The sequence below is a fragment of the Kwoniella botswanensis genome, chromosome 1 (assembly GCF_036426115.1).
Source record: "Kwoniella botswanensis chromosome 1, complete sequence".
Taxonomy (NCBI): Eukaryota; Fungi; Basidiomycota; class Tremellomycetes; order Tremellales; family Cryptococcaceae; genus Kwoniella; species Kwoniella botswanensis.
This window is the reverse complement of record NC_088599.1, coordinates 8337004-8364715: the sequence shown is the minus strand read 5'-3', so window position 1 is coordinate 8364715 and position 27712 is coordinate 8337004. Positions and strand designations below refer to the sequence as shown.

The window sequence follows — 27712 nt, the reverse complement described above, 5'->3', positions numbered from 1 at the left end:
TTGACCTGATGGGCAGGTCTGATTAAGTTGTAAGTTGTGGTTGATAGTGTGTCAAAGGCAGTTTTGCTGAGGTGGGATCAATTCTAACTTCATCTGATAGTTCGCTCCCTCGACTTGCATTGCTTTGCTTTGAAAGATGGATCCCAAGTGAAAGGTCCTTTGAAACTTCTAGCCTCCAGCTAAACTAGGGTTCATTAACGACGAGTCGACTTTACCTCATGTTTGACAGGGGTCCCGAATGGATACATCATACATCCGGAGAATGAAAGATCCAGGAGGAAGACTGTGCATCTGTGCGTTTTAATCGTACAGAAGACAGGCTTGTTCATGTTTCTCTCGTTTCCCTCGCTTTTTCGCTTTTTCGCTTTTTCCGCTTTTTCGAGTCGAGCCAAGTGAGGAATGTGTTGTTCTGACAAGCTGGATATACAAGCATATGCGTATATATATATATATATTATATATGTAAAATGGACGTCCGTCATCCAAAGTACAATTCAGTCACTCACTGCTCATCTCTACATCTAATCTCATTCTCAAACAAGAAGAAATACCCAACCGCCGGTCCGGCAACCGTAACACCGGATAGTTACAGTTACAGCGATTTGCCACTCGACTCGATACAACATCTCAGGCTCAGCTCAGATCCGAAACATTCAACGAAATCATCCCGAGCTACGAAACCTGCAACCTGAACCTGACCAAGGCGTAGGTCAGAAGTGCTTTGTGACATCTCAACAACAACAAATATAGTAGTATCAGGAGGGAGAATTACTCAAGACGTTTTCATTCTATTCTATTTCACTCTTCCTAGGCGTATCCGTCCTCTATATACATCCCAATTTTAACCTCTCTATTCTCAAGATGAGTCTGAAATCACCTCAAAGCCCTTATCATGATATACCACCCGTGGCCGCTATAGAAGATGGTGGACCACCGATCAGTCCAGGTTTGGTTGAGAAACCTCATAGATATAGGTATGATGTGAGTCAGACATCTACATTCCGGAAGAGAGCATGCAGTGGTCTTGAAATGGGTACTGATATTGTTGTCCTTGTTCTGTTTTGACTTCATAGGTAGTCCAAGGATTCTTCATTCAGAATGGACCCGAACCGAAACATATGGAATTTGACGAGATGGTGAGTTGATTTCACTCTTTTAGCACGTTGACCATTTGCAGTCAAGTTGAGTTGATGCACGTGCTAATTCACTTCAACTTACATAGCTTAAAAGGAATTTCGGTCTGATCGATAAATCACCTGAAAGATGGGATAACCTAAGAAAGGATGTAATGAAATTACAGGATGATGCACCTGAGGGAGTCTTGTACAAGGTCATGTTTTTGGGTGAGTCATTTATCAGCATCACATCACATCATCGTCTATCGTATATCGTATATTGTATAACCTATATTCTATATCATCTTAAGCTAATGCCATATCCTTTTGATAGGTCGTCATGGGCAAGGATGGCATAATTTCGGAGCTAGCAAATACGGTGTTGATGTGAGTTTGGACTTTCTCCCAATGTTGGGGGTCGGCACCAGTGTTGTCCACCTGGCTGATATTGTATATGTGACCTTCATAGCCATGGGAAGATTATTGGACATTCATCAACGGCGATGGCGAGATCACCTGGGGACCTGATCCCGAATTAACCCCCTTGGGTGTATCTCAAGCTCAAGCCATCCAGAAATGCTGGAAAGAGCAATTACCCTATAATCCACCTATATCTTCTCAAGAGATGAGATGGTATGTTTCTCCGTTGACTAGGACAGGTCAGACGATGTTGGAATCGTGGGGTGAACTGTTGACGGGTGTACCGGAAGTATGGGAAGACTGGAGGGAGATTTATGGTAGTCATACTTGCGATAAGAGATCGACTAGGGTAAGTCCTAACTTGCTACGCATATGAACACTCCTGTCATCATGATATTAAAAATGATCCGTAAGCTTATCTCACTTGGTTACCCAGACATACATTGCAAATCGTTTCCCTACGTTTAAGATTGAAGAAGGTTTCGCAGAAGAGGATGAGTTGTGGAAAGCGGACGATAGGGAGACAGACGCTCATATGCAGATGAGAGCTCAGAGAGCTATGGACAGATTGTTCGGTCCGGATGGTGCAAAGGAAACTTGTGAGTGTTTATCTCTCTACAATCACCTCATGCTTCATTCTCATATACTCGTAAACTGAATTTCCACTTAATACTTGCTGTTTGTTTTGGCCCATAGTCATATCTGTAACTTCTCATTCAGCAATCTTAAGAAACCTCCTAGCTGTGTTACACCATCAACCTTACCCTCTAGCTACGGGTGAGATGATACCTGTCGTGGTAAAAGCTACTAGATTGAGTCCTGAGGAGATGGACAACCAGGAGGAATTTACCATCACTCGAGTAAGGATGGATTGATCACATACGACCCATACTCGTGGCTGTAACAGATTCTCAACCGACCTTGATCTATACTACCATACCTGTTCATACACATACATTATTTTGGTTCTCTGTGCATATATCATTCGGAAATACTCTCATGATAGGAATAGAAAAAATACATAGTACAGTAACATCTACGAGTTTAATAACGAAACGCATGAATTGGGATCAATATATGGGAATAACGTCATTCGATAAGAGTAAGATTACAATTATGATGGATCGATCATCTGCCGAGGTGAACTCGTGCTATGAATATAACATAAATAAAAATATTGACGCGTACCCGTACAATTCGTCGTCATCTCATCTGATCATCTGATCATCTGAGTGTAGGCACGGCACATAGTTAAAATGTATTAGTCAAATGTACTGTAAAGTCAAGATGTGTACATAATGAGAATGATGGGGATAGTCGTAATCGGACTGTGATGTCATGTCATGTCATTGGTGCTTCTCAGAACCTACAGCTGTAGAGATTTTAGAAACTATATTACAGTAATCTTTCACCGGATCAGCCTGTTCTCTATCCAGACCGGTTGTACTACTCAACTCGATTCGGATCAACGTAACACTATCACCTACCTTGTAAATCAACCCAATCCAATCAACATGATGATGTACAGAACCGTTCTCGCCGGCAGGAGAGCACCCGTCTCTCTCAAACCCATCGTATCTGCTGTGAGTGTCTTGTCTGAACTCACTAAACAGATGCATTTGACCTGTCGCAAGCCATGGTTATGTATTGTTAGGCAGGGTACAAGATCTTGTCCGGTAGCTGTGGATGTAGCTGTAGCTGACAATTAGGATCACATCCCAATATTTCGTATTGTAGCGACTTTACGCGACCGACCCCCATCCTACTTCTCCTCCTCCTACTCCTAGACCTAAACCTGATCCTACTAGTCCCCCTTCAAGTGGACCAGGTGGACCATCCGGATCAGGCGGGATGGATAGTCAGTACACTTCATTGGATGATATTCATATAGATATCATATAAAAGCTTAGACTTACCTCACCTTCTCCGTTCTGGGTTGATATAACCTACAGCCCCATCAGGTAATGGTCTCTTATACGTTGGAGCAGGAGTTACTCTTATCGGAGCTGTATATTTCCTCTTTGGCGGCTCATCAACCGAAGCCGTAGCTAGTCGACAAGTCCGATCTCATGATGCTCCTTTAAAACAGGCCGAACTTTATACTAAAGGGACTGTTGATCGAGTAGAGGGAAAGGTAAGTGAGGTATCATCCACTTGGACTCAATCATGAGATTTCCTCTTCGTTCGCACTTCGACTTGAATTTCCAGTGGAGTGGAGCGGAAGAAATCTTGAATTGACTATTCGTCGATTTTCCTATTCCACTACTGCTAGGCCGCTGAATTAACGGGTAAAGCCAAAGGTCAATATGAAGAAGCTAAAGGAGAAGTAAAGAAAGTTTTCAAGTAAAAGAGGATCTATGGAACGAAGAACGACATATCGATCAGAATGATAATTGTATATATCGACCGGCATCGAATGAAAAGACAGACGGAATGATTATGACCGTATCATCGGAAGAAGAAAATTGCACAACGAATTTGACAATGGAGATCCGATATTAATGTAACTATTCAATGAGAAAAATTTGGTGCATGTATCATATATAGTATCATATAAGCATAATTTATACAAAATCTATGATACAGTCAGATGTATCTTATCATTCCCTTCATCTTCCTCTAAAAATGGTATCTCACTCTTGGTTCAATATAATCTATTGAATTGTTTCACTCATACACCTCATCGTTCCTTAAGACATACTCCCTACGATGTACTGATACTTCCAATCCTCAACCTCACATACTTCCCACTACTCATGACAGACATGTTCTCGTATACATTCCTGTGCGCCCAATCATCCCCTTCTTTACCTCGAAACAGATCATCCATAAACGTGTACACACTTTGTTTACCTCTGACTCCATATTCCCTCTCGTCAAGTTGAGCTAGACCTACAAGATATAATATCGAAACACATTCGGTCATCATTGACAATCGATAATCGTGTACTGTATATCACAACTTGCAAGTTCTCACTCACGTTCAAATGTTTTCCTAAGATTAGTAATGTTCAAATACCTAAATTCCAACATGACCTCACAAGTCACTCTAGCGATATTATCAAACATTATCCTCTTGGGACCGGATTTGGAAGGATGAGAAAGTGATATGGTGATTACATTATTCAATAATGCTTGTTCACTAGCTCGCCCAAATCAAATCACGTCAGCCTCATTCGATGCTTTGGCTTTGCCAAAGCTGTCCAAAAGAGTATACGGATCATTCACTTACAGCTTGACTAAACCGCTCTCATAAGCTTTTCGGTAATTCATTGAAGTATCGCTTGAAGTATATGGCCAGATGGAAATCAAGCCTTCGAGGTAATGTCGAATGGCTTGTTCATGTTGACCATTCTTACCTGCTCTGTTATCAATAGAGGAAAAGCTGACGTCAGCTCAGAGGTACTCATGTTGACTATCGTGTATATATAGCTAACGGGATCTTTCTGTCCTCAGGACATATCCAATACAGCATACTGTATGACATGATCTGAGCGAGAAGGATAAGCGATATTAGAAGAACTTGAAGAACTCACAGATTACCTTTACCTTTCCACACTTCACCCTCTCTCACACTATCTTCCAATCCCTTGATCGTTCCCTTGCCACTCTCCTTCTTCTTGATGAATTTATCCAACAACACCGAAGTTAAGGTAGATTTGGGGCCAAGGGAATGTTCGATGAAACTCAACATCTTGATCAATTCGCATTTTACATATTCCTCGTGGTATTGGATCGCTCGGATGTAATGGTGTTTGATCAATTTAGGATCTTCCAAAGCAGCTTGGAATGATCTATACCATATAGCAATGAGTGACTCTGTCAATACAATATACTCGTCCCTTCTCTATACATCCAATAAAAGGGAAAGAGGGGAATGAAGCAAGCGATCAGGGCAGAGGATCAAAGAAAGAGATATTATGTATTACCCACAAAACAACTTGCATCTTACACTCTTTACCTCTCGCTACAACCTCTCCATAAGCCATCTCTACATTCCATCCTTCCCAAATCCTCTTGTTGATTTCCTCGGGGGTAAGGGAGGGGTCATACCAATGTAGCGGTTCGATCGGACCTTCGCCGCCTAGCAGTGCTTGAGGTAAAATAAGTGAGGGGTCGATGATTCTAGGTGAATGAGGGTCTCTTGGATGGCTCTTGGGAGGGGAACAGGGTTGGGGTGATTTGCCATTGAAGTATAGTATGGGCATTGTCAGTCCGGTAATTGATAACACAGAAATAAGCAAGTGGGAAGGAAAGGGAGGAATGTAGTATTCTTCTTTCTAGCTGCAGGTCACTGGTGGGTCGTATCGTATATGGTATCGAGTAAAAGAAGCGTCGACAATCGATAGAAGAGAGTGTCAGTATGGATTGTCAAAGGTAGTATATAGCATTGAGTGATTAGTAATGATATTCGGAGAAGGAAAGAAGAGATGAGTGTATGTACTGTATCGACTCGAGTTGTATGGTGTGTATATCTTACCATCCTTTGAATACATGTATCATGTATCATGTATCCTGTACCGCATTCCTGATTCTTGATAATCAAAATCAAAGGATCCACTCGACTGAGCACGGGCAATCAATGTTCCAATCACCGATAAACAGATAACACAAATATCATCTCGTTTGTTTATCAATCACTAAAACATCAGATATCTTGTCATGTAAACCATGAACAGACCATCACGTACCAAGTACAACGTGGAAGTACCATTATAACTTATCATATCATATCATATTGTCCTTGTGTACAGCTTACTGTGAAACACCCAAACCCAAATCATCTACAAACTCGAAAATCCTCTCGTAGGCTTCTTTGGCGGTTCTATGAAAATTGATCCCATGGGCTGTATCATTGATCACAACAGTCTGGAAATTATTCACAGAGGGGAACAATACCTTGGTAGTATCCAATTGAGTGGCAGGTGGATCCAATGAAGTGATATAGCAATTTGCCGAACAAAATACACCATCGTTCTCACCGGTAACTACCAGTACGGGATGGGTGTAATTCTCTCTGTTGAGGGTGAATGGGAATCCTACTGAATCTGAATGTCATAAAACAGATACAAAACAGAATATCAGTATCACTACAGTATCAGTAAGAGTGGAAGTCGTAAGAGAACAAAGGAAATACTGCACGAACATTGTTGACCAAGTGTAAATTCCCCTTTCGTATCTGTGAAACTGTCCAACGCCTCCTGGGTGTAATTTGGATAATGGGAAAATTCAATTTGATCATTTGTCTGAGAAGGAGTTATAACGTAATCGTTTGGGTAACCCGCGAATCTTTCAGGATAGGCTACCGAAACGATGGTAGATTGGAAAGAGAATAGACCTAATGGGCCTTCCGTGACGTTATTTGAAAATCCAGTAAGGACAATGGCGTCAAATGTGGATGGTGAGAGGGCTGATACTCCTGTGAGTAAGGCTGATCCGTATGCTACCATTCACCCAAATACAATCAGCTCGTGGAGAATCACGGTACTTAGCCATACCAGCTGAATAATCTGTAGTGTCATATCTGACTTACAATGTCCTATACCGACAATCCTATCAAAACTCCCTATATCACCTAAGCTTCCTTCTCTAAGTGCATCGGCGATAGATATGGATTGTTGAATCTCCAATGGCATTTGAACGATGTCGCTACCGTCCGGATGAGCTGATCGTCCAACTCCTAGTCGATCGTATGATAGGGTGGCTATAACACATACCACACAGTACGTACGCTGTCAGCCAGCGTTCACCTTCCTTGCTTTTCCACTACACTATACCCCAAGAGGGACACACTCACCCCATCCATTCGCAGCAGCATTCTCAGCAAAAGAATAAGTCTTATAATCACTATCACCCGTAAAATAATCAGTGTCACTGCATCACAAATTCGCTGTTCAGCTGGAATGTACAGTATATCACTTACTCCGCTTGGACATTCCAATAACCTGCATTTCCTACAAGACCATGATGAGCTTGATAAATACCTTTGACCACCCCAGATTTAGGTCTGCAATATTCGAACCATAATTGATAACTTCCTTTGACCTCTATTGTCGGTGCGGTGAAGATCTGGAATGGAAGGGTACTACCCGCGGCGAAAAATGAGATGATCTGTTCAGTCAGAGCTTGTTGGTTCTCTGGTCTATCCACGATATCGACATGTCATGTCAGCCTTTGGTCAATGATCGTAGCTTAGGGCAATGAAGTGAGAGGAAGTAGAAGTGTTTTGACTTACGGTTCACCTATGACGGACTTTAAATCGAAATTGGATGGGGTCTCTGCATAGACGTCAGCGTAGAAATTTCGACACTCTGCTTGTGAATTTGTATCGGCTTTGTTCTTTCGTCCTTCTATAGGGGTGGCTGTGACTCCTATCAAGGAAGCGAGAAAAGTGAGAAGTATGAGTTGAACGAACATATTGAGTCAGTGCGAGTACCTGGAATTGGGATGATAATGATGAGATGATCGGTAAAGTAGAGAATGTATTTCTTCCCCTCTTTATATGTTCACAGCGGATACGTCCTTCGACATACACATGATTACTAAGTGTTGTGCTTCTCTGCTTCATACGCCAAGAATGTCAAGTTCGTCATACACCGAGACCGAGTGGCCGGGAGAGAAGAAGGTCTGTACTATGTGAGCAGTGGTATACGAAATACGTCAGTGCTTGTACCAGGATAGGAAGCTCATCAGGTGATGGATGATCCATGGTCATGATGTGGTTTCCAATCAATATGATGAAAGACGATGACGATGTCTTCGACAATCTGTACATGGGTTTTTCGTCGCTTTCTTTTTACTCGAGAGTACCAGTGTTCTGTTATCAGCCATCTCGGATCACATGTGTGCCTTATCTTGCCATTCCGGCGGATTGAGCAATCGATGCACTGCATTTAGCGCAAAAGCTTAATTGGGTGAAATTCACTTTCGAGCTACTAATTGCTGCGGACATGGTCATGACATGATAGCGAAAAGGTTGCATCGACATCTGGACAGTGATACATACCACGACTCTTCTCTTGATCCATACATCATCGACGAATCTCATCTGTAACTTCTCAGTCGTACATCGCCCGCCAAGCCCATCACACCAAAACGTTGATCTTCCCTTGCCTTGAAACTCATCCTCCACTTTTTTACGCAATTCAACTTCACACCTTGCTACAGGGTGCTTCCAACAGTCTCAGCACTCTAATACCTCACTTAGTACTACAACGGTTATCCACCTTCGAAGCGGATAGCATATCTACAGTGTACAGTGGTCTCGGGTCCAGGTATAGGAGGTATCCACACGTTGAGAAAGATTTCCAGCGTGAAACGTTCAAACACTCACGATAGGTGGAAGAAGTGACTGTTTTCGTGAAAGTGAACCTTCCGTAAGGTCACTGCTCATCAACCGCAATGGAGGGGTTGAGACGTCCGAGGTCTGTCGTATGCCTGACCTTCGGTGAGTCTGTCAATACATCTGCAGCGGCTGAGCAGAAGCAGGTGAACCATAACTAGTTTATACTGACAAACCGCTCTTGCGATATATAATTTAGGTCTTTTATTGGGTTTGACCATAGTGTCACTACACCTCTCACCTACCGCCAGAGAATATGCAGTGAGTACCGTACTTCTCTACGTGAAAAGTAGCCCTTCCAACCTCCCTTACTGATTGGCTGACTGACTGACCTGATTTGATTTCATACCAACGTACAGTCCGATAAACTCCCTCCATTATCGATCCCCAAGATATTTTCCAAACCCTCCTCTCCTATCCCTCCCATTTCCCCATCCCCATTCTCACCCTCTATCCATTCGACACCTATCGACACTTCTCCACAGTCCACTTCTCCCGATCCACGTATAAGCCAGACAAGGTATCTAGGGGGTGTACCAGGCCATCAAGTTTTCCAAAATTTATGGATCAAGAATCAGACTTTTTATGTGTTGAATACCCGTAGAAAGACTATACCAGGTATGAGCAGGGTGGTTAGTGGGGATACCCTTTGGGAGGTAGTGAGGGATCCTGAAGATTTGGAGATGAGGGGTGCTGAAGATGCTTTGGTCTTAGAGGGATCTACCAGTGAGTTGAATTCACCCCACGACCACATGTTGCCTATATCTCAATCATATCTCGGGTTCTTCTCTCAAAGATTCATGTTAAATCAGATCGATCTGACTGTTTGAGTATTGACTAAAATCCAGTATTCATCAACGACGGAGCCAAGACAGACATGTGGCATTTCCTATCCTCGTACTACCCTTTCATCGCCGAGGTATTCCTAGGCTCTATAACGGCACTCGCATCCGTACCGGCACCGATGGAGTTGGTCGAACAAGTCAGACCAGGTATAGAAGTTCCTAAACTGCCGAAGAGAGTGGTGATACCTTGGAAAGCTGCTGAAGGATGGAGAGATGAAGAGGGAATGAATGAGTTGGTACTCAAAGGTGTATTTGGAGAAGGTGAGTGAGACTTGCAAGTCTTCTATTGTGATCGTTGGTATAGGACAAGATGGCTTGGGTGGTAATGATGCGATGTCTTGCTATTGAAAGACCTTATGGCAAGTATGCTAATCCATCGTTCTTAATTACTCAAGCCAACCTCATCGAGCCCTATCACTGGAGTATGCTTAATGATGAATCGCAATCTCACCAAGGCTGGATTTTCCTCGAGCGAGGTGAGTTGCACGTTCTCTGTCATCAACATCACTTTCGCAGTCTCATTTTCACTATGACATCTACTGATTTTGATGATCTGGTTCGATCTATAGTGGTCATAGCGGACCGATGGGCTTCGCATCGACACAACCCCCTCTCAGATTCCCTCAACAAAATGGCAGCTTCGATATTCTCCCGTCCACATCCTCCATTCTTCTTCACACCTATAAGAGAAGCGTTCTTATCTCACTTATCAATTCCCCTACCGCCCAATCGTCTAGATCCTCAGAGAGCTCTGAAAGGTCTACCGAAGATTGTTTATGTGGATAGACAGAATACGGATAGGAAACTTAGCCCCGAAGGACATAGAGAATTGTCGGTGGTGTTGGGTGAGATCGAGTCGATTGGGAAAGCTACAGTTGGACATAAGAAGTTGGGTAAATTGGGTGGGAAGGAGAAGGTTGAGGCTGTACATGATGCCGATGTGAGTGTGATTAACGGATTATGAGGATTATTACCGGTGTATGCTAATCTGGATACCATACTATGTGTTAGATCCTTATTGGAGTACATGGTGATGGGTTGACTAATCAACTATGGATGCCCGAAGGTGGAATAGTGATTGAGGTGAGTTGATTACTTTGGCCCTCCTACATTATAGCCTATCTCGCCTGGTCATATGATATCATAGGTTGATTTATCTGAATTTCCATTTTAGATATTCCCTCCCAACTCTTGGTTGCCCGAACATCAAATCGTATCTGATATATTAAACCACGAATATATACCGATCGTAAGTCAACTGTCTGTCTCAGCTTGATCCAGTCTTCCATTAAAGATCACTGACTGTTCCCTGGATTTTAGTGGAATGACCGTGCGATATCAAGGGAAGAATGGGATACCTTCCCCCGACAGCATGGTGAACACTTACTGAACAATGGAGAGGATATGCCTGTGAGCTTTTTCCCTTCCACGGATAGAGAATCAGCTTAATTGAGGTTTATACTGATATGCATCTGTGTATTGTAGCTCGATGGCACGTTTTTGAGATTATTACTGGAGGAGATAGTACAGAGGATGACGGGGCCGTGAAGGACATGAATCACAAAACAAACACAAATCTTCTTTCAGCTAGTAAATGTTGTACTACCACTTTCAACGCATCAACTGACATCAAGGTGATAAGAAAGCTGAAAAGGAGAGAGAAGAATCAGTAGTGGTAGGACGATTCATTAGTTTTTATTTCATTTTGGTTTTTGGTTTTTGGTGTTTTTCATTCTGGCCTTTCTGTCATTATCCGAGATTTCACATAACTGTATCATCATCATGCATTGAGAAGAATAAGCATTTACTTTCACATTATTGATTAGGTCATAGTTGGTATTCAAATACAACACGGAATAATATGATACTACAACGAATAGAATGGCTTCTAACGCAGATGGACAATGGTCGAGGGCAAGGAGAACGTCGTAGACTACAGTAAGAGAAGTACAAACAAACTGTCAGCTGGAATGAACGATGCAATACTATAAGTGCAATTAGAAGAAGAGCCAGAAGTGGATCTCCCTGAAATAGGAGGTCGTATTGATAATACAATCTCACCTTTTCTCTCTAATTCCTCACTTGAACCAACCTTTCTTCCAACCATATATCAAAAGACTAATACCAATTGCCAATACTCCGAATATGAGGAGGGGAGGTAACATGTATGAGCCATAGCATTTTATCTCGCTAGGAATAGATTATACGACATCATCAGCCTAAACATCCATATATATCCTCACAACAGATGTACAAACTTGATATGTGGATCAAAACATGTAATGGGACGCTCACCTGATTAAACATTCTCTTGATAATTTAGGTAAACCTGGTTTCTTCTGACCTTCACCCGATGTCAGAGGACTACCAGACCAAGCTCGATGAGTTCGTTTGCCTTTCTGAGGGGAGGTAGAAACGAGAGTCTGATCATCGTCGTTTATATCTGATGAACCTAGTGCGGAGGTGGTAGATGAAGGAAAGGATATGCGGGTGGTAGATAGACGGGACGAAGAGGAATGGTTGATATGTGGTTTATTGGAGGATGAGTGGGTGGGGAGAAGGGGTTGCCAATCGGATGACGAGGACATGTTGAGTGGGTCTATGAGATCGTCAGTGCAATAATATTAAACGTTTGGGAGATACTCTCGAGATGTAGGAGTGAAGCTGGTTACATGAGATCGTACAGTACAATACAGGTTGAAGGTCGATCGTAAATCTGTGAGAGATGACTGAGAATGTTGGGTTAGTAACCGGTGACGTAGAGGATCGTACATGGCCATAGCCGGTAACTTACAACTGCTGCACGACTGTGCACAGTATATGATGGTGAAAGCATCCCCATCCTTGTGTTCTCTGCGACTTGCAGTCTGGCCAACACATCAACAGTCGGACCATTAGATCATCGTCTATTCAGACATCTGACCAGGAGCTCGAGCCGTGAGGATGGGAAGACCCAAAAAAACATCCGCACCGGGATGCAATAGAAGGTCCCTTCATGTTGAGCTGATGAGAGATGGTTATATCTCGTCAGCTCATCATTCTCAATCTTGGTTGACGACCATCACAACACTATCCATCAGTTTTTTCCCTTGCTGACTCACACCTGTACCAAGTATATAACTGTGAATCAACGTCACTGACAAACTTGACACTCTCGCTCACATATCCATCCACTCTTATTCTTACTTGGTCCTTCTAAATATCCTAAACTTCATAAACCCCTAGTCATCCAGCCACAACATGTCATCCCGCTATATAATAGAAATCGATGATTCGGATTCCGATGTCGAGTTAATTGACATGACCTCCAGGTCAACTTCGACTTCCAGCTCGACTCTAAGATCAGAAGGTGAGTCGATTTCGTTTGATTTGCTCGATGACATGTGCTGATATATCCAAACCATAGACGAGAATCATAAGAAACGGAAGAGGGAGAGTGCGATTGAGGTGATATCGTCTGACGATGATGATGAAGAAGAGATAAGGAGCCAATTGAGAGAATTGTCTGTTCAAGTACGTCAACATCATCTCATCAGCTCGTCACCAGAGAGCGATAAGCTGATCAGCTTAATCAATGAATCAATAGGTAGATAATGTTGGCTCGGATGAGAAACAGAAGGCTACCCTCAGTTCTTCGTTTGGGACTACACCTTTTAAGAGGCATAAACCTCGTAATCCAAATCAACCTTCAACCTCCCCTTCCAAGCACAAGCACCATCATCACCATTCTCAGACTCAAACTGCTACTACACCCCAACCAAATACCAAATACCACTTGACATGGGCTAAGGATGCTAAACCCATACATGCTGAAAAGCAAAGTATATACGGTGTGGACGGATTTGAAGAGAAATGTACCAAGATCTATAGGAAAGGTTTGATTCACCACGATAATGTCGAGTTCAGTGTGAGTATCCACTGAACGAGGATGATAAAGGTACTGCTGACTAGCTGATGCACGGTAATAGGTGGACAACGCTATCGTGCTACCTCATCATCCTCCTCTGTACGCCCTCATCCGATCCATTTTCGCCCTCAAGTTCGACGATGTATCTATCAAAGATAAACATTTTGCCCACGTTCATTATTTGAAATCTCCGAACTCGAATGTCAGCGGCAGTCGGGCAGGTGAGCTATACTTGAGAAATGCTCAATGTCAGGATATCCCCATCAAGCAGATACTGAAAGGAAAGAAACTCGATTTCGAGCTGACTGGAGGGATCAAGGGAAAGAGAAGGGGCAACTCCAAATACTTTTGTCAGTGAGTATGCTTGACTTGTGATCAGGTTCAATATCATGGTAACGCTTGTTGCTTCTGGTCGTAGATTTGTAGACCAACCTTCCTTGTCAACCATACGCGAACCAATGTTTCAAGATCGATTCGATCGTTGCGATTCCTGTGCATCTCGACACCAGAAGCACAACTTCGATGATCCACGCCTTATAAATGATACTTTACATCTCGGTGATGATGAATACCATCTCAACGACTTTATCGCTATCGATACTAAAGTTCGAGGTCGTCCCTTCCTCATTGGTCAAGTACATGATTGGATAAAGGACAATGGCGGGCTGATAGTGAGAATGAGGAGACTGGAGAGGTTCAGCGAAGTTGTAGGGGATAATTACGATGGCTTTGTCTCAAATGTGAGCCTCAATGTATGTTCCAGAATCTGTGCTAGGCTGATCAGGAATATTATAGCAACGTTTGGTTGTCACTGACGAGTACGACAACCATCCGGTCAAATTGATAATGGTAAAAGTATACGTATTCCTCAGCGAAGAAGATGCAGAACATGTCAAGCGGGATATCTCATTCTGGTGTTCCGAGAGAATCACAGATTGTAACAACGCCAACACGATCACCGCTCTCCAGAAGCCCCTTCGAGTTTGCTCAACATGTCTCGAATCCGCGAAGCAACAACGTCAAGACCTGGAAGACTGCCTCAGAGCTTGTCGATTCTCAGCAGCGGATTACTACTCCGGAGCGGGTGGCTTCATTTTACCAGGGCTGAATATTTTCGAATGGGTGTCTGCCACAGATACAGATAAAGTCGCTTGCCAAACATTGCATCATCTAAAGTAGGTCGTTCTCCCTATTGATGAGATATGCCATCTGCTGATATGGCTCATAGACGAGAAGCTCCCCAACTGAGTGTACATTACGGTAAGGTCAGTGATATATACCACTATACGACAAGTCATGACTCGCCAACAAACAACCCGAAAGCTTTTCCCTCGCCAGGCACGGTCTTTCTGATGACTGGTGGACCCCCTTGGTACGCCAAAACCACTGACTTATAACGAAAATAGTAGCTGATATGCCTCTTCCTCTTCTGTTCTGTCATTACCAGTCAAGGACACTCAAGGGTCAATCATGCCAACAATCCTTCGGCTGGTAAAATCCCAGACCCAAGAAACGATGAGCTATGGGTGATGTTGGCAGAGGTCTTCCGTCTACGACCTTATGTGGTCATCATCGAGAATGTCTCTGCGTTCAAAGATGATAAGAGTGGCAATGCTGGTGTCCCGGGGGAAGATAACTACGGAAGAGCGGCAATGAAAGAGTTGTCTCAAAATGGGTAGGTGTGTTGCAGAATATGTACTAAGATTGAGCCTCGTGACTGACCGGGTGATATATGATTTTGCAGATACGCATGTCGCTTGGGTATCATCGATTCCAGAAGTTACGGTACTCCTCAAAACCGATTACGGACCTTCATTCTAGGTGTCAGAGTCGGATTACCATTACCTGATTTCCCGGCTCCCACTCACGCTAATCCGAAACCGACAGCTACCGTGTTCAAGACTGACAAAGCTGGATCTCTCAAGCCTTTCTATCTTGGTTCACGAGCTACACCTGGTACTGGACTTCACCTTGCTGTCACTATCAAGGATGCTGTGTCCGAATTTCCTGGTGAGGCTATGTATTCTCCACATTAATATCGTTCGCTGAATTTCCACTTGCAGCTTTCGAGTACTTACCGTGAGTGTCTTCATCACAGCTTTACCCGTTCACATTGTAAGTGCGCGATAACACAGCTGAAACAGGCTTGCTTGTTAGCCCACCAGGTATCTCGAGGATACCTCGTCGTCCCCAGATCCCGGCGTTCGACGGCGGAAGGAATAATCAGCAGGGAAATGACACCAAAGTCGGATTCGCTCACCGGATTCGGTATTCTTCAACTGCTTTGAATGATTATCAGACAGAAAAGAGGGGAGATGCTACATCATTGAACGACCATTACACGTCGTATGTGACTGATGGCGCCAAAAAGATGTAAGCGCTCAATGACCGTTGATAATCGATGAAATGCATCACTGACAAGAAGATCGCCTTTTAGCATATTTACTTCTGCAAGAGATCCGAAATCTCAAGGTAGGTGTGCTTGTTACCAAAATACCGCAAAATGCAGTCAAAACTAATGCGTGTTTCAGGTTGTGACAGACGAGCTCTCTATTCTGAAGGCTTTTCAACTTTACTCACCAACTCGTCGCCCGGTCAGAAGGGTACAGCTGTGATCCATCCCTCCGTGAGTGTAACATTTCATCTCTGCTCCTTGTCGCCTGACTGATCCGATTTGTCTTCGTATTCAGCAAGATCGTAAATTCACGATAGCCGAGCGGAAGCGAGCGATGGGCTGGCCGGACTGGCATCGATTGGCCGGTACACCTTTGGATCAAGATAGACAGACAGGAAATGGTGTCTGCTTCGAGTCAGTCCAAGCGAATTATATGGCTTTGGTGAAGGAGATTATCTTGCCTTGGTGGATTGAAGCTGGTAGACCGACAGAGAATGTCTTCGAGAAGTTCAAAATGGAACATCCGTAAAAACATTCATGCGAGTATTGAACAGTTTAATATCCTTACTATTTCGATCTGTATAATCTCGTATATATGACCTCCAATATGGTCAGTTCAAATCGGTATGTTACATACAACAACCATGAAGGATCTATATAATCTATAATATCATCTACATCCATCATCCAGATCGCAACTTCCTTTCCAGTTCATTTCCAAACCTTGAACTATCAGAATACAAGTTATGCATTCATGCTTTCTCCTGCTGTTCGTCCGCTATACGGTTCTCCTGAAGGGTGTTGGAATTCCGAGGGGAATCCTTCACCTCTAAAGAAGGAGCATCGTCATCGAAATATGTATCAGACTTCTCGTTCCATTTCTTGAAGAAATACACCAATATCTGAGCTACAGCGACTTGTTGACCTATAGCGATGTGATACACCATTCAGCATGGTGTCTATACCCTGCTACTAAGGGTAAAAGTAAATTCTTCACTCACCTTGATATAAAACCAGAGGAATCGATAAGATAGCTTTCTGCTGTTCTGGAAATCCACCGTACAAGATACTTAACGTGGGAGCACCCACTACCATCCCTTTGGCCACTGCACAAAAGCATATCGCAGTAGACTCTCTTTTGTTGAACCTGAATGATTGTATATTCACAAGCCTTCTCCAGAAATTCCGCTTAGAGGATATTCCGGTATTGACATGTATGTTCGATGGTGAAGATGGGCGAGAGAAAGGTAATCGAGTGAGGAAAACGCAAAGTAAAGTGAATACTCCGTATAATCCCAAATTCAGAAATACAAGGAATATTATAGTTGATGTTGATACTGCTTCGAATGCTTGGGCTCTGAATTGAGTAGAGAATACGGACCTGCAAATGTTGTAGGTACAGTTTTACTGTTACTCCACAAGATGATGTTAATAGATATTAGGCATTTTGACTCACCATATGAGTAAGAGGAGGAAAAAAGTTGATATTTTGGCTAATTTGAATTTGGTTGATACCCATTTAGTCTGTTTTGGAAATATGCTATTTGTTACCACAGCAAGTTATCAGCATTCAATCATGTCTGATAGTTTGAGATTGTACACCTCTATGTTGGATGGTCATGACCCAACTGACTTCTGGATGATCTGTCCAACGAACTATTACCGACAACTTCTGATCAGCTCAGAGATCACGTACGTATTGAGTTCATTCTGTCAACCCGTTTGATTGTTTGCTGTCACTGTCAGACTCACGAGTGGAACGAATATAGCCAGACCTATCTGTTTCGCCAGCTGCCTGTAAATCTCCTTCAACCCATCCGCTGTTGATCCCCCTCCATCCTTGGCAATGGGTTTACCGAAAGACCAAGTATCCGAAGAGAAGAACAGAGAACATAGTAAAGGCGTGATGAATGTACCGAGTAAGTTTCCTGCCGGTGTTTGTATTCGTATTAGCACAGTGATATTTTATTGGAAGTTGGGATAAGAGAAAGACGTTGAACATACCAATACAAACTTCGATTGTTGCGCTCTCCGTACTACCTCCAGCCGCTCTCGTCATAGTGATATTCGAAGCAACCGTCGTAGGCATAACTCCCATAACTACCAATCCAGCCAACACATATTTATCTATATTCCCATGTGAGGCATTGACTATATTCACAATAGCAAAGACGACAGCGGGGAAAAATAGGAAGCTGAACAATTGAGTGAACAGGTGTAATTTCCAATTACGCAATTGGACATATAGAGATTTGGTAGAGAGGGTTAGACCAGTGATGAGGAATATAAGGGCGATGGCACCGTATTTGATCGAGTACTCGGAGCGGATAACTGATCGAATCACATAGGATTATATATGTATGTCAGCATCCGCATCCGACTGGCGGAATTTATTTTCATGGTAGCCTGATTACTCACCTCCTCCATCTGCAGCTACGTTTGGGAACCTCCAAGCTAATACTATCGATACTCCTATCCCGATGAGAAACCAATTATCCAACAGAAATCCTAGAATACTGTAAGGGTGATACCACTTCTTCTTCCCCTTTACTTCATTCTGATGATCGGCCGGGTCGTCTTCCCCCGCCGTAAGTGGTAGAAGTAAAGGTGGACCCTGGTTATTCATGTTGAAGCTATCGAAAGAGACATGAAGAAGAAGGCTTGGCGGATATTATAGACAGGCTATTATCGATCGAGCTTTCGGTTTTTCATATAGATTCGTCCATGCCCGTCATTGAAGCTGGTAGAGTGTATGTAACAATGAAAAGATCCTATACCTTGCAGTCATGGATATATATATCACAAACTGTATAAAAGATCAAAATGCTCAAGAAAGAGATCACATCTCATGACGAAAAAAGTCGAGATCTTTTCCGCCCGAGTGAACTTCGGATCTGGCCGGCCTACCCCGAACCAAACAAGCGCTTCTTGAATTTGAGTATATCCAAAGACATCATGATGAATGCATTATGCGTTATTCTACTCATACGTTATGATACATATTGTGTCTCTCTTTAGTCTATTTACAATGTTCATTTACCAGGTGGCGGTGGTGGGGATGTCGGTGCGGGTGTGGGCAATTCTGATCCTTCGTTATCTTTCACGGGCAATTCAGGCGAAAGCGTTTCTTTGGCAGGTATCGCTGGAGCTTCTTCTGTGTTCTCTTCTCCTTTTTCCGGTAGTGGCGGTACTTCCGAAACATCCTCTGTCGGTGCATTAGACTCGAGTTGATCGCCAGGGGGTTCCATCGTTTCTTCCGCTGGAACGGTTCCCTCAACAATCGCATTTTCCTTCTTTTCACCAACGACGTCTGCACCCCCATTGACTTCCACCTCATCTGATTTCGTCTCGCTCTCCTTTTCTATATTTTCAGCAGATCCAGTCAGACCTGCACCATCCTCATCCACTTCATCATCCGCTCCATCCTGATCTTTCTCATCTTCCACTCCCTCACCAACAGACGATGGACCTTTCTGAGATCCGTTCCTTCTCAGGAACCCACTCATAGCCTGTCCAATAGGTTTCCGCGGGGTGGGTTTCTCCTTAACCAGATTCTCCAACTTGCTAACTTCTTTGCCTGATTCAGATAATGGTGTTAGGCGGATCGAAATCAACGCTACGTCTTGTAACATCCTGATGTTCCCATAGCACACACAAATCGATCAGTCAACTACAACAAAAATAGGCGAGAATGGAAGATACACTCACCTCTTCTTAGCTTCTTCACTCTTGAACTCGATTTTATCGTACTCTTCACTTAGACGATGTACGATGGCACTTATCACTTCTGACATTACGGCCTAGACATGTAGACGTACATCAGCGACCTGTCTCTCCGATGAATCTATCAAAGGGTGGAAAAAAGAGCTCACATCTACTGTAGTCGCAGCAAGATACTTCGACAACACCTTATGCAACGTCGCTGTCTCTTTCACTAACATTTCTGCGTAAGGTCTTGGACCATCTTTGGAGGGTGTAGCTTCCCAATCGATTTCCTGAAGCAGGTGATCAACAGTAAGCTTGCGAATCGATGCAAGTACACATATCGTTAGGCAGCTTACTCGTAAGGATCCGACATGTACGGCCAATCGATCAGACATGATAGCCACCAATTTAGCGTGAATTTCATTTTGATGTTCTTGATAATCCTACGCAATGCAATTCAATTAGGTTAGCTGATGCACACATCTCGATGTCTAATGCATTAGCTTACTCTTTTGAGCTTATCAAACTCGGTCAGCATGACCGCCTGTTTAGGACTCAGATGTCTTCTGACAAATTCGCGTATGTAAGGTATAAGGGATATTATAATGGATAGCGACTGAGAGGCGAGTGCTAGTATGGATATATCATTTCAGCTGGTTCTCTCATCATTGGTCTTGTCAACTGATCGTGTCCGACGTACCTAAATGTTTGGCTGTGATGTTCTTCAATCCCGCAGATCTCATCGCACCAGCACCTAAGACAACCTGACAAGTACGGGAGTTGAAAGACTAATACATTGATGCGATTAGCAACCATCTCTCTGAATGTACATCATATCCATGAGGTTTAATTATATGGTCGGCGATATTCGCAGCGGGTTTTGTACACACCTTTAAGAATTCAATGATCCTAGACATGACATCGGTAACCACCAATTCCAGATTGATAACGATCTTCAAGTAATCCCCTAGCAATACCAAACTTTCCGAGGTAGCTTTAACGACGAAATAACTCTTATCTTCAATATCGATCTGTTTCTTCGTCGATACTTCACTCGCTCCTCCATTTTCTGCGGGCTGCGATGGAGGAGGGATGGTACATTCCTGAGGATCAGACACAGCCGATTGAATAAGGAGATTGACGACATGCTGGACATTGGCTAACACATCGATCTGGGTCCATTGTTCTTCTTCAACCAACTTGGCGGATTTGGTAAGTCGGATGGAATGGTATGTAACGAGGAATGATCGGGCCTATGAAGGTGAACAAAGGAATATAAACTTTAATATAGCCCAATCACAATCGCCGGGTATAGGGATCAAATGGGCTTAGATCACAAGGGTGATGGGAGAATGCAATGAGATACTCACCTGAGAAGCTGTGACACCCCTCAAACCAACGATCATCTTCCCAGCGATCTTCTCGGTATTAAGTATAAACTTCCAATTCTCCTTGAAGATCTCCACGAACTCTTCCAATCCCAATGAAGCGTGTTGTTCGGCTCTCACAGCTAGGATCTTGGATGCACGAGTATGGGCAAGTTCACATCCTGATACTATCGCATCATTCAAGTCGGGTATATTAGGTTCAGCGGGTGACGTAGAAGATGAAGGGGATTGCGATACTGATAATTTAGGTAATGAACTGTTCACATTGTCGAGGGTCAGCTCAAGATCACTTCAAGATGATAAGCGAAGAAATGCCCCACATGATAGATTCCAGTATCCTTTTGATCTCTCCGCCAACTTCCTGCGAAAGCTTTATCCTAGATATCAAAGATCCGTACATCTGCGTTGAGAGAAGGAGGAAGGAAGAGTGATCCATCGCTTGTAGCGATTGTGCCAGACTCGCTCTGCAAATTGTGTCATATATCAGCTGTATTGTCTATCGAGGACGACATGGAATCAGCTCACCCTCTAGCTTCAGGTGGTTTATCGCTATCCTCTTCCTCCTGCTGTCCTACTGGTAGATGCTATAATAAGACAGCGTCAATACTTACTCCCGACGCGCTTTGATATCACCCTTTCGCTAGACTGCACTTACATTCCTCGACCCCTCTCTTATACTGACAGTCACCGCATCTCTCCATACGTTATCTACCAGATCCACTTTGCCACATCTCACCAGTCCCGTCAATATAGGTTCGACAGTAGTTCCAAATACCGATTTGACCAATCCTTCTTCATTCTCTTTGGAGAGTATCGACAGAAGATAAGCCGACAGGGCGTTTTCCAACTGAGTCGCTATTCTATTCGTCAAGTCATTTATCGTTGTTGGCAGGGTCGACAAGGCAGGTAAAGTTGATAAAGGTAGTATCTCCTTCTCTTTCTGTTCTTCTTGATCTCGAGATTTGGAGGAGGGTAGGTTGAATCTATTCCACCATTTAACAATATCTTCCAAATAACTTAAACTTCCTGACCAATCCTCTTCATCAACCAATCTCCTTAACACCCCCACTTCCTCATTCAATTCATTTATATACCCTAGGTTCTTATCTATGATCTTCAAATTATGTAAATCGTCCTGTTTCTCAATGACCTTCAAACCCTTCTGCGCCTGCTTCTCATTTATATCCTTCAGAGAATCCTGCAACTGTTTGATATTTTCAAGACACGAGTTGGATTCGGAATTTAGATCTTGTAAATTGGTTAAAGCAGAGAAGAACGAATTTGATTTTCTAGATATCTCGAGTATCAGATGACGTTCTAGGATGTCCAAGTATGTCGATAAGGTATCCTGTAATCCCTCGTTGACATTGTCCGGTAAGCTATCTCCCAAGCTTAAGTTGATATTTGAAGAAGAAGAGGAGGTCGAGGAAGATAATATTAGGTCAGACCATGTTGAAGGATTTGAAAGGTTGAATTGTGGATCAAAGAACATTGACGGTATACCGTCCAAAGAAGGTAGATCACCTGTAGGTACGTTGAGGTCATTAGGGTTACTTGATGTTGGATCAAATTCACCCAATGGAGGTGATTTGATCCTATCTGGATCTGATGATGATGCGGATGATTGAGAAGCGATGAAAGCGTCGTATAGAGGTGTGATAGATTGCAGGTATGGATCGTAGTGTGAAGGGGGAGGAGGTTTCTGCAGGATTGGAGGGGTGAATGGTAAGGGTGGTAAAGGTTTACGAGTTGACCGTAGAGGGTTGGCTTTCTTGGTTGGGTGGTTGAGAACCGTTGAGATCGCTAAGTAATGACGATCAAAAACGTCAGTTAGACTTGGATTTCTCCTCATGACCACCAGCAGCCAAGACAAGGTTTATGACCAACCATTGAATCCCCTCTTCTCAACTCCATCTTCGCTCCTGGCATTGACATCTAACTTCCAACTGACAAGATTCAAAGCTCCTCCATCTACTTTACCTATATCATAGGATGGTTCACCGAATGACGTATCGAGTATGGAAGGTGCAGTGCCATCTAGGTCGGAGAGGAACGACTCGGACGGTGGGGGAGGTGAAGATGGAGTAGGCGTAGGAACGGATGTGGGAGGTTGAGACATCTTGGCGGTGGATCGGGAAGTGAACGGCCTTTTTCAATGGTGCGTTGGTAGCGGAATCAGTCCCGAAGGACACTGTGGTAAGATCGCATACAGCTCTTAGTGATTGTGTAGTAAGTTCGTCAATGTCAAAATAAGATGTTGCCCGTGACATCTCTTCAACTACGACTACGCGCAGTGAGCTGGTGGTGGGTGAACCTGTCATGTCAATGTCAACGAGGTGATCGATGAGCCGGACCACGAGTCAACCACGTGTAATACCCAATAGGCATTTACCTTTGGACTTTTGCATTCAGTCGATGCCATGCTCCTCACTTAGCTATCTATCTGTACATGAAGTGCAGCATGATGCGTGCATGCAGCAATGAAAAACATCAATGAAAACCTGAACTACCGAAGCATAGCGGTTGTGAATGTCTAAAACTGATCTCGGCTGTGACGACCCATCGACGGACGATATGAGCAATGCAGCCCGTAATACCGGTATATCATGCATGCCAAATTTCACAGCTCTATACCAATCTCTAGAATACATATCTCATGATTATTGAAATTCAGGTAAACAGAACTCTCCTGGACCGTAAGGTTTCGTTGTGAGGCTGGATTATCATCAAACATCATCAACTTGTTGATCAGACATTCGGCGGTAACCAATCCGCAAGGGGTATTGGTAAGTTTACAAAAAACGAAGACTCACGAAGTTAAACCAGCAGAGTTCTCGGAAGTTTGTCTATTTGATTGAGGACCAGGTTTTGGTTTTTCACCTTTTGCCAAAGTATCGAGGATCTTGATGGTTGTTTCAGGTGTGAGATCCTCATAGAATTCATCGCCGATTTGCATCACTACGATCATCAAAATTAGACAGTCAGTCTCGATGACTTCGTCTGTCCTTTGACCGTCACTGTAGATGGTAAGTGATAACTCACTTGGGGCGTTGGAACAAGCACCCAAACATTCAACTTCGATCAAAGTGAATTTCCCGTCTTTTGTAGTTTGACCGGGGTGAATACCGAGATGAGATTCGATAGTTTCCAGAATCTTGGTTGATCCACATCCTCCTAATTGACATGGAGTTGTAGTACAGAGTTGAACGAAGTTGGGAGCGACGGGTTCACGGTTGTACATGGTGTAGAAAGTTGCGACCTGGTGAGTTGGAGATAATTAGTACCTTTGATCGATATATGTGAGATCATTTCTTTGTAGCTTCCGAGTACAAGCAGTATCCAATCTCCTCCTAGATATGCACCACTCTGAATTGCTTCTGGCTGCACCCCATGACAACCTCATATTCAGATCCGCATTCTACTTCCAATCACTTTGAACCCCTTATGCACACCAACGCTTCTAACTCCCCGTATCATAATGTAGAATGCACTGTTCGTCCTTCCTACCATTGACTCAATGTTTCCTTTCCGTAGACCTCGCGAATTTCCCACAGCTAGCTCACAGGACCCCAGATCGGATCAAAACAGATGACTCACCTCGTAAACCCTCATCTTAGGCATATCCAACAACCTAGCCACCTCATTCATCACGCTGATACTTGTCCATCCCTTATTTTGTCTCTGACCCAAATCCAATAATGGCATACATGCTCCCTTCTTGTACTGAGGTGGGTATCGAGCGATGATCTCGTTGGCTGTTTTCAGGTTTTCAGGTGTGAATTCGAATTTTATCTACAATGATCCTTATCGATTAGCCTTTCATAAATTAAGATATGCAAAAGGAGAGAAGGTGACGTACAGATGGGTTGTTGTAATCTGTATCTCGGTGCTGTAGTATCGCGTTGTAATAGTCATCAATATCGTCAACATGTCCAAGCTAGAAGAGATGATCAAGACTCACCACGAATAGTGATTCTGACCTTCTTGAGCTGGAAGAAGTAAACCCCCTTCGACCTGTTCTAGAGACGACTGCTCGGGTGGATGCGATGGCTGATCTGGCGAATGGCAATGACATGGTGGATGAGACTATGAATGGATGCAGATGAATGATGGGACTGATGCGAGTATATGGTTCACCGTATAAGTTTGTATCTGGATGACCTTTGTACGATGTTCACGATGAGTATCGTCCATGAGGTCCATGAGCCTAGCAGTATCGTCAATACGACCTATATAATTGGACGTTTAATATCTGCAGTACCATTTTATTCCATTTTATCCGAAAACAAACACAAATAATCGGTGGCCGCCGCATCCCTGTGGCCTATGGAGTCCCACAGGTATAACGGCAAAAAGTCGGGAGAGAGTCGACCATCGACATCGGATCAGTACAATTCCCAGATGATTTGATACATATCATCCTCATCGATAATCAGATAAGCAGCTAGGCAGCAGATCACCACTGGCCACAACAGGAGACAGACATCCGCCCATACATTCCCTGGCGTTGGAACCACCTTTCAGTGCATATCATCATCATCTCACCATGTCATCCTCCACCTTCCGCCGTCTCACGTCTCGATCATTCCCACTCCTCACCGCATCCGCCCTATCGTTCACGCTCTACACCGTTCACACCCACTATTCACCTTTACTAGCAGAAGCAGTCGATCCTCTATCATCTCCAATAATCGAAAAGCAGAAATCGATCTCAGCTGTACCTCCACCATTCTCAACATATGGATGGGGAAGTAACAAGAACTTGACTCTGTTCCCGGATAATCAGGTGGCAAATGTGAAGAAACCAGTGCCTCTGACACAGCTCGGTGCGACGCCTCTCAGAGATCTAGTACTGGCTGAAGAGTACGGGGCGTGTGTGGATGCAAGGGGGGATCTGTGGATGTGGGGAAAGGGGTACGACGAGTCTGGTGAATTGGGTAGATCGCTAAAAGGAAAAGTGAGTGAGATCTCGAGCTTCTCTCGAGCTTCAGTTATAGATCAATAGGTCGCCGTTTCTTGAGTCAAGAATGCTCGCATTCAGTTCGCATGATGATCAGACTGCTAATTCGCCTGTATACCAATTTAGTCTCTCAAATCACTAGCGCCAGCTGCATCCAAACTCTACGCCCTATCCAAACACGGTCAACTATACGCCATCCCATCTTCCAAATCACTCCAATCCGATCGTCAAGACAAGTCCACCCAATCATGGTGGTCATACCTATTCTCTACGGATCCCGGTGTGGACTTCGTTGAACTCAGCGCATCTGGTGGGGGGCTGGGTTGGGGTGAGAGATGGGTAGACGTTTCTGTCGGTCGCAACCATCTCTTAGCAGTGACGAACAAGGGACGTACATTCTCATTGGCATTGAACGAAAAGGCAAACTCGCATAGACAACTTGGTACAAAGCAGGAATTCGAACAGCCTTCGATCGTCCAAACGATCCTAGGTGTTGAATTCCCTTCGTCGAGGGATATACGGTTCCAAACCACTTTACAGGAAATACCATCATTAAAAGGAATAAAAATCCAACAAGTAGCTAGTTCCGAAAGAACGAGTTTTGTCAGAACGGATAGTGGGCATGTCTTGGGTTTCGGTGCGAATGAAAATGGTCAAATTGGTTTAGGATCAACTTCATCAGTAGATATTATACCCGTACCGGTTGAGGTCGTTTTGGCCAAATGTTATCCCTCAGGAACCAAGATACAATGTACGGATGTTAAAGCCGGTGGATTGACGACTTTCTTTACGATCAAGAGGTTCTTCCCTGGTAGACAAGGTCATTTCATTGATGTATTAGGTTGTGGAAGTGGGATTAGTGGAGCGTTGGGAACGGGTATGTATACTAGTGCGACTGGTATGCCTGTCAGGGTGAAGACGTGAGTGATGTTTCTCTTTGTCTCACATATCTCTCGACTGTATTGGTCTTTGATTGGGATGAGATCATGTCTGATGCTAATTAATGGTTCGATATACAGAATAAGCGGTCTTCAAGAATATTCCGAGAAAGCTCAAACTTTCCTACCTATCGGGATACACAATCTCTCTATATCACCATCATCCAATACCCACGTATACGCCACGCTTGACACAGTGTCATTGGCAGATGCGAAAGGAGTTAAAGAAGGGAAATACGGTAAAGACGTGATGGCATGGGGTGCAAATGTGGATTATCAAATTGGGAATGGTAAAAGATCATCTACAGCTATACCACAACATTTACCTCCCCTTGGCGGTAAACCTTCTGCAGTACCTAGTGCCGGTTTGATCGATGCGTTGAGTGGGGAACCGAAAGAGGAAGAATCGTTAAGCTCTGGTACGGTAAGTGAGATTTCTAATCGGCGTCGGTACGGTCAATGTACGAAATGGATCAAGAGGGATTCTTGAACTGATAATCCTTACTTCGACTTAATTAGCAATCGCCAATGCCTCATTCTCGACTACAATTACATATCAAAAAGGCCAACGCGTATGATCTTTATGGAAATTTGATTAAGAGAAAGGTCAAGTGTGAAGAGACGATGGTAGCTGGATATAACGCTTCGGTGATGTATAACAAGATAATCGATTAGGATATGCGATTCTACGATCATC

At 43.6% G+C, this 27712-nt stretch overlaps 11 protein-coding genes across 11 annotated transcripts; 5 read left to right on the top strand and 6 right to left on the bottom strand.

Annotated features, from left to right (window-relative positions):
* Positions 1-861: 861 nt before the first annotated feature.
* L199_003141 (uncharacterized protein) lies at positions 862-2410 on the top strand (the record flags this gene model as incomplete). Its single annotated transcript, XM_064888877.1, has 7 exons — positions 862-981; positions 1074-1136; positions 1223-1343; positions 1450-1502; positions 1585-1884; positions 1972-2134; positions 2232-2410. The coding sequence occupies 7 exons, from the start codon at positions 862-864 to the stop codon at positions 2408-2410; spliced, it is 999 nt and encodes a 332-aa protein (XP_064744949.1).
* Positions 2411-3052: 642 nt separating this feature from the next.
* L199_003140 (uncharacterized protein) lies at positions 3053-3882 on the top strand (the record flags this gene model as incomplete). The annotated part of the gene is made up of 4 exons (XM_064888876.1): positions 3053-3118; positions 3273-3393; positions 3488-3669; positions 3808-3882. The coding sequence occupies 4 exons, from the start codon at positions 3053-3055 to the stop codon at positions 3880-3882; spliced, it is 444 nt and encodes a 147-aa protein (XP_064744948.1).
* Positions 3883-4239: 357 nt separating this feature from the next.
* L199_003139 (uncharacterized protein) lies at positions 4240-5743 on the bottom strand (the record flags this gene model as incomplete). Its single annotated transcript, XM_064888875.1, has 5 exons — positions 4240-4427; positions 4517-4677; positions 4768-4899; positions 5072-5329; positions 5469-5743. 5 exons carry the CDS (start codon positions 5741-5743, stop codon positions 4240-4242), a joined length of 1014 nt encoding a protein of 337 aa, XP_064744947.1.
* Positions 5744-6290: 547 nt separating this feature from the next.
* On the bottom strand, positions 6291-7952 carry L199_003138 (uncharacterized protein; the record flags this gene model as incomplete). The annotated part of the gene is made up of 6 exons (XM_064888874.1): positions 6291-6583; positions 6682-6978; positions 7069-7239; positions 7333-7382; positions 7459-7677; positions 7771-7952. 6 exons carry the CDS (start codon positions 7950-7952, stop codon positions 6291-6293), a joined length of 1212 nt encoding a protein of 403 aa, XP_064744946.1.
* Positions 7953-8936: 984 nt separating this feature from the next.
* L199_003137 (uncharacterized protein) lies at positions 8937-11270 on the top strand (the record flags this gene model as incomplete). Its single annotated transcript, XM_064888873.1, has 10 exons — positions 8937-8982; positions 9077-9138; positions 9237-9603; positions 9726-9983; positions 10118-10198; positions 10292-10662; positions 10734-10805; positions 10897-10971; positions 11043-11132; positions 11208-11270. 10 exons carry the CDS (start codon positions 8937-8939, stop codon positions 11268-11270), a joined length of 1485 nt encoding a protein of 494 aa, XP_064744945.1.
* A 530-nt stretch (positions 11271-11800) lies between these two features.
* Positions 11801-12310, bottom strand: L199_003136 (uncharacterized protein; the record flags this gene model as incomplete). The annotated part of the gene is made up of 2 exons (XM_064888872.1): positions 11801-11912; positions 12018-12310. 2 exons carry the CDS (start codon positions 12308-12310, stop codon positions 11801-11803), a joined length of 405 nt encoding a protein of 134 aa, XP_064744944.1.
* A 652-nt stretch (positions 12311-12962) lies between these two features.
* L199_003135 (uncharacterized protein) lies at positions 12963-16553 on the top strand (the record flags this gene model as incomplete). Its single annotated transcript, XM_064888871.1, has 14 exons — positions 12963-13071; positions 13129-13235; positions 13309-13629; positions 13691-13983; positions 14048-14369; positions 14425-14804; positions 14858-15001; positions 15077-15304; positions 15374-15639; positions 15693-15708; positions 15787-16002; positions 16067-16101; positions 16161-16255; positions 16320-16553. 14 exons carry the CDS (start codon positions 12963-12965, stop codon positions 16551-16553), a joined length of 2766 nt encoding a protein of 921 aa, XP_064744943.1.
* A 223-nt stretch (positions 16554-16776) lies between these two features.
* On the bottom strand, positions 16777-18650 carry L199_003134 (uncharacterized protein; the record flags this gene model as incomplete). The annotated part of the gene is made up of 7 exons (XM_064888870.1): positions 16777-16949; positions 17026-17405; positions 17481-17564; positions 17658-17680; positions 17777-17952; positions 18029-18355; positions 18443-18650. 7 exons carry the CDS (start codon positions 18648-18650, stop codon positions 16777-16779), a joined length of 1371 nt encoding a protein of 456 aa, XP_064744942.1.
* Positions 18651-19056: 406 nt separating this feature from the next.
* Positions 19057-23236, bottom strand: L199_003133 (uncharacterized protein; the record flags this gene model as incomplete). The annotated part of the gene is made up of 13 exons (XM_064888869.1): positions 19057-19657; positions 19733-19824; positions 19897-20019; positions 20086-20172; positions 20238-20359; positions 20430-20517; positions 20620-20982; positions 21100-21373; positions 21438-21581; positions 21643-21701; positions 21773-22641; positions 22693-22920; positions 23005-23236. 13 exons carry the CDS (start codon positions 23234-23236, stop codon positions 19057-19059), a joined length of 3282 nt encoding a protein of 1093 aa, XP_064744941.1.
* Positions 23237-23777: 541 nt separating this feature from the next.
* L199_003132 (uncharacterized protein) lies at positions 23778-25192 on the bottom strand (the record flags this gene model as incomplete). Its single annotated transcript, XM_064888868.1, has 6 exons — positions 23778-23832; positions 23931-24075; positions 24160-24376; positions 24715-24909; positions 24977-25006; positions 25079-25192. 6 exons carry the CDS (start codon positions 25190-25192, stop codon positions 23778-23780), a joined length of 756 nt encoding a protein of 251 aa, XP_064744940.1.
* Positions 25193-25663: 471 nt separating this feature from the next.
* On the top strand, positions 25664-27690 carry L199_003131 (uncharacterized protein; the record flags this gene model as incomplete). Its single annotated transcript, XM_064888867.1, has 4 exons — positions 25664-26074; positions 26204-26997; positions 27097-27439; positions 27535-27690. The coding sequence occupies 4 exons, from the start codon at positions 25664-25666 to the stop codon at positions 27688-27690; spliced, it is 1704 nt and encodes a 567-aa protein (XP_064744939.1).
* Between the last annotated feature and the right edge of the window lie 22 nt (positions 27691-27712).